This window comes from Colias croceus, chromosome 4 (genome assembly GCF_905220415.1).
Source record: "Colias croceus chromosome 4, ilColCroc2.1".
NCBI lineage: Eukaryota > Metazoa > Arthropoda > Insecta > Lepidoptera > Pieridae > Colias > Colias croceus.
This window is the reverse complement of record NC_059540.1, coordinates 10,919,938-10,926,174: the sequence shown is the minus strand read 5'-3', so window position 1 is coordinate 10,926,174 and position 6,237 is coordinate 10,919,938. Positions and strand designations below refer to the sequence as shown.

The 6,237-nt window shown below is 39.0% G+C and overlaps 1 protein-coding gene across 1 annotated transcript in view; it reads right to left on the bottom strand.

Annotated features, from left to right (window-relative positions):
• Window positions 1–1,578: 1,578 nt before the first annotated feature.
• The window catches only part of LOC123691521 (serine/threonine-protein kinase 17A), a 171,353-nt gene continuing 166,694 nt past the window's right edge, over window positions 1,579–6,237 (bottom strand). Inside the window, exons 4-7 of the mRNA XM_045635991.1 lie at window positions 5,788–6,016; window positions 5,042–5,331; window positions 4,625–4,743; window positions 1,579–4,015 (exon numbers count right to left, since the gene is read on the bottom strand). Of these exons, the coding sequence (XP_045491947.1) occupies window positions 3,791–4,015; window positions 4,625–4,743; window positions 5,042–5,331; window positions 5,788–6,016 (863 nt within the window). The 3' untranslated portion in view covers window positions 1,579–3,790. The remainder of the gene's footprint in view (window positions 4,016–4,624; window positions 4,744–5,041; window positions 5,332–5,787; window positions 6,017–6,237) is intronic.

The following is a 6,237-nucleotide window of genomic DNA, read 5'->3' as shown; positions in this document are numbered from 1 at the left end:
GTGAAATTAATAATTCACTCTAAAAAATCCTATGTCTTAGTCCATTCCACCTTAGCTTCGCCCACATTTTCCATATTTTTTCAAGTAAAACTTATCTCCGAATTTATATTTAAGGGTTGCCCTAAAAATATGGTCAAGAACACACTAACCTAAATTGTAAATACAAAAGTGTGTCTTTAATTTTTGTTTGTCAGCACGGCGATTTTATGATATAATTTTTGTGTCAGGGGATAGTAAGGATGCTAGACAGATACTACTCTACTTTTTACAGCTATAAATATCTCATTCCCATGGGATCCTATGTTGAGTTTTTGAATCTCATTGAAATTTATAAATCCCTACTTATAGCTATATCAAAAATATGACAATGACTACATATTCATTTTCCATGACCACGCGAGCGAAGCAGCAGGCGCAAATAACTTTCAGTAAATAGCATGCATCATAGGAAGTTTGTAACAGCTAGGTTTCCTATCTTTTTGGGTCCCTATTACTTATATCTTACGTAAATCTCGTAGAGAAATGGGGATATTTATATGAAAAAATGCAAATATTCTAAAAAAAAGTAATGAAATGAGTAATGAATGAAGTAAGAAAATAGTTGGTTAGGTTTTTAAAAACACTTAAAAGTTCATATAAATGAAATGCGTTTTAAAATATAAATACCAGGTGATGATTGGGGTCATTTAAATAAAAAAATATTGCTTATTACGGGACCATAAATATTTCTTATTTCATAATAAAAATAAAAGAAAATAACCCTAATATCGAAGTCCGACTCGCACTTAACTGATTTTTAACTCAACAAACCAATTGCTTCATTCACTCTTTATTTCACCAGATTTAAGTAACACGACATAGTTTCAAACATTTTTAATAAATATTAAAAAAAAATTTGCATTTCGTGAAAACTATACTCATTTCCCTACGACAGATAGGGTAATTTGTATAATTTTTTCTAATAGAATTCGCTGTTAATTCGGTATACCGTTTACCTTTTTTATTGTATGCTTCTGTATTTGGTCATAATATTTATCTAATACAAAAATCGTGGCGGTGTTTGTTACAAAACTACTCCTGTTACAAAACGGCTTATTTTATAAAATTTTGTGTAGATTTATAGGGTAGGTCTATAAATCGGCCTGTTGGCCGATAGAATAGATAGAGAAAATAAATGTTTCTATTTTTCATGTTTCTAATGATATTATGAGTAGTATTATTACTACATACTACTTTTGCTAGGACCTTCATTTTCACTTTTACCTAATAAAACTATAATTTTCATCCGGTTGACATACCGGTGAAGGACTTTATAGGTACGATTCTGTACCATATTATTATATTCTCAAAAAGTTTAGTTTAGTTCTTAGTATATTTGTTCAAAATTTGATCAAAATCGTTTGAGTGCAGGTGTGAAAGCTTGACTGTGAGACATTTATGATATTAGTAGGGATTGTCATGTAGTCATTTAAATTTATATCTCTTTAATTGGTTCAGTACAGGCAAATTACAGTCGTATATGATGATTATTCATAAAGAAGGTAATCAGTTGAGAAAGAAGGAATAAAAAAAACGACATTTTGTATCACAATAATTTATTTTTACAAATGAGTTATGGATCACAACAGCTCTGAGGACAATAAAATCTTCGAGTTAAGTTTGAGAAAAATGTAAAAAAAATCAAATTAGTAATCTCTTGTAAACGAAATAAAACTATACACAGGCAAAATTAAAAGACAATTAAGAAATAAGGGGAATTAACAAGGCGGCGCGAAGGCACTATAATTCCATTAAGCTAAGATTTACAAGAGTAACTAAATCGTTAAGATTTGAGCTCATCGCAATAATCCATTATTTAACAATTTCCTATCTATTCAACAACCCGAACGCGGTCACTCACAGTGATAAAATTTCTTATTGTACATTAATGTACATTTTTAAACATGTTTAAACATTTCCATCGTTATGGAATAATATGCGACTACACAAAATTTTGGTCCCATTTTTGGGTCAACGAACGCGTCACTACATTTCACATACGTAACGTACATTATTCTTTAAAACATATCTAAACACTTAGTGGCTAGAATACAATTCACGAACGTTACCGTTACAATATAACAAATTTATTAGCTAAGTAAGTATTTAGCGCCGAGAAGCCGCACCTCATATATCAAATAAATTAAGACCGCGGTAAAGTATGGATTATGTACAGCTCGGGCGGTGCGGGCGCATCTCTCGGCCGACTTAAGTAATCTTACGAACACATTTACTTTACAAGCTCCGTACTCTCGTTCGCTGGCGTATAATTATGCATTTTGTACCGTCGATGTAGGAGCGCGATTACTACACGAACTCGAAACCGATAGCCGTGCAAACGCGATTTCGATTTGGAACGCAATCGACGACGTCAGCATCGTGAACGAGGACAACACGTGCGTAGTTCCATAATTTATTACTCTAATATTGTCGCGTTTACGAGTTCGCGTAATCGGGTCCCTACTTAAAAAAATATACACAAATTGGCTTATTCTAGGTCTATTTACACGGCCAGTCGGCTTAGCTTGGACATGTAAACATTAAAAGTAATACATTTCAACAATGAGCGCAGGATGGCTCTGCGACTCGCACACTCGCGACCAACGGAACGACACAACGAAGTATGTGATACGTGTTTGTGCGTGTGATCCATAAACAGTTCAAAACCGTTGGTAATCTCTTTCAATGGTGAATCGTTATAATCTATGCCAGTTAACAATAACATACACAGAACTCGCAGCCACAAGTTTAAATGGCGAAGCGGAAGTATGGAATTTACTTTTTTATCAAGTAGGTAAAAAAGCTATGATTTCCTAAAAATATAATTGATTTTACTGAAAGTACAACATCCTCCCATACTTCCGATTTGTCATGTACAGCACACACTTAAATCGAAATTGGTATAATAATAGCGTTAGGAAATTGGCACTCATTTTGTTAAGTATATATTTCGCACATTATCACTTCGGCGCACTCAAACATATTCGCACGTGTTACACTAAAATACGAGTGCAATAATGCTACGGCTACAAATATTTAATTCTAGCTACAATTGTACTTTTAAAGGCACAGAACGGTCGCGAGTGTTGACAGTTAACGCGCACTGGGTTTCGGAAAATACATATAAAAAGCCAGGGTTGCCGGGTGGGATCTTGAAATTTTACATTAATCGTATCACCTTCCTGCCTCGTTTTAGGCTAGAATACACGACTCTGAAAACTTCTAGATTATAATACATATACTCTAAAAAATATTTCACAAAAGTAACATGATTTCTATTAATACAAGTACTATATCACTAGTCCCTTGCCGCTAGCCCGCCCAGTGCGCGTGTCTCCGGCCACCCCTCACTACTGCGGACACTCAACTCCTAGAGTCACTCAATACGTCACAGAACGCGGGTCCCGGGACCCTACACCACTTGCTTCTAAGGCCACTTCAATTCCAGAGCGCACACACTAATCCTCCAGAGCTGCAATGTCACTAGTCTTTCGAACCCTAGGGTATTCCACGAATAGCTAGGGCGATTCACGCTAGAGCCGCTAAATCGCACCACTAGAGCAAGATCCTTCGCAACTAGAGCGGGGTCCATCACCACTTGAGCGGGGTCCTTAGTGGGATCCCACCACCATTAGAGCGGGATCCGACACTTTTAGAGCGGGATCCGTATCTCTAGAGCGCCCCGCACTCCGGATCCGGGACCCTACCCGCGCTAGGGTCAGCAGAGCCGCCAGAGGCAGCAAAGCGAGCGCTAGCACAGCACGGCGCGGTCCTGCGTGGCGCGCATGCGCAGGCACGGCGCGGGGCACGCACATGCACACGCGCCGCACTCTCCGTGAGCGTGGGCGTGGGTGTGAGCGTGGGTGTGAGCGTGGGCGTGGGCGTGCGGCAGCTTGGCGGGCTTCTCGTAGTCGGGCTGGAACTTCTTGCAGAGCGCGAGCACGGACGGCGGCGGCGGGTGGGATTTACGCGACACCTGGAAACGTAAATACGACAGTGTTATAATTAGTATGTAATGTAAGTGACGTAAGTCATGAAAATAATTATCATATTTCATTTTGTGTGTTACATTATAGAAAAATATTGTAACAAAAAAAATAATTTAATGTATGTTTTAATTATACTGTGATTCTTCGACTACTATCGATACGAAAGTCAAATATTTGGAATAGTGAATAGGGTCACACGTGATTAATTCGTCACATTGAATTTTATTGATAAACTAGCTTCCGCCCGCGACTCCGTCCGCGCGGAAAAATTAAGATTTACTTTTTTTCTACGTATTTTTCCGGGATAAAAAGTATCCTATTTTATGCCCAGGATAATAAGGTATAATTATACCAAGTTTCATCGAAATCGAACCGTTAGTTTTCACGTGATGCCTGAACATACAGACAGACAGACAGACAGACAGACAGACAAAAATTTTTTTAATCACATATTTGGGTTTGGTATCGATCCAGTAACACCCCCTTCTATTTATTTTTTCAATATTTTCAATGTACAGAATTGACCCTTCTACAGATTTATTATATGTATAAATGACAAATTAGACATAGTATAAAACAATATAAGCGCGTCCCACCTTGGGTGTGGAGGGCGCGTCGGGGAAGGGCGGCGAGGCGTCCCGCGCGTGCTTCAGCGGCTTGTCGCGCTCCTCCTCCTCGCGGCTCTCCGACGGCGCCGCTGCGTCGGGCTCTGCAACTGTTGTGTAAACTATTAGTTTTATTATTATTTCATACATACTATTACTATACTGATTTACGACTATACGTATGCGATTTGTGTGCAGATCCGGCTCGAAGGACCATGTTAAAAAGTGAAATTCGTTAGCTATAAATATGATTTAAGATTATGGACTAATCGGTGCATGTTTTAAACTCTTTCATTCTTTAGCAGATGATGATAATGATTTAAATTCATGTGAAAATTGGAACAGTGATAAATTATAAGTCTAAATTAACCACACATTATATAACAATTGCTTACAAAAGTTGCTCACCTTTATCCTCATGCGTGCCATTGGTCGTGCCGTTGCATTTACTAACACCATTATGCCCGTTGACTCCATTTACACCATTGATTCCGTTAACTCCGTTGATTCCGTTCACTCCGTTGATCCCGTTGACGTGCACTTCGTCTCTGGGGTGGCACGTGACGTCATCGGTGACGTCATCGCCGTCGGAGCCGAGCTCGGACGCGCCGAAGCCGAGGCCGACGATCGCGCGCGGAATGTCCGCGTCGTCTTTCAACCAGGGGTGCTCCAGGCACTCTTCCACTGTAAGACGACCCCTGCAATCGAGAAAGATTTTTTAATAATAAATCCACTATTTTGGTGTACGTGTACACAAAAGTCAATAAACTTCATTTGAGTCATATGACTACAACTTCTGTTTGCGTCTCCTAATTTTCTGCTACAACTTATTTAACCGTCTTTACGGAATATAGACACAAAAATGATATATTTATTTACAACTCACATACATAACATGTTGATTAACATAAAACAAAAAGCATAGTGTACCTATTTAAGTCATGAAATTATAATATTAACATGCTCTTGTACACATTTAAAATGAAGACATATCTGTATTTATTATACCGTTCAAATTTATAAAGTACTTAACAAATTTAAACATAAGGTTGTATTTCACTTTAGACGTATTAAAGTTAGCAAATATTCGCTCAACCACAAACATCTCCCTAATACCGACACTGACTGAACAGATAATTCAGAATCCCACTCACTTTGGATCAACCACAAGCGTCTCCCTGATGAACTGCACGGCTCGCTGCGAGACGCCGCGGAACAGCTCCGGCGGGAAGCTGAGCTGGCACTGCGCGATGTTCAGGTACGTCTCCTGCTTGGTGTCGCCCGCGAACGGCGAGTAGCCGCTCAGCAGCACGTACGCGAGCACGCCCACCGACCAGATGTCGGCTGCTAGGGACAGCGGCTCGTACGAGAGGATCTCTGGTGCTGGAATGGACAATGTAGACTTGGTTATTGGTAGTTTTGTCAACAATTCGTAAAGAGAATCGATGGTTAAATGTGTTGCTAATGCGACCGATATAGGCTATACTAAACCGCTAGAAATTATTTATGCTTTTTCAAAACTTTACATGGAGGTTTTTCGAAGGTATAACGTGTGTCATTGGCGAATTTAAAGCAAGATCAAGAGATCTGCAGTTCTCGTCTGT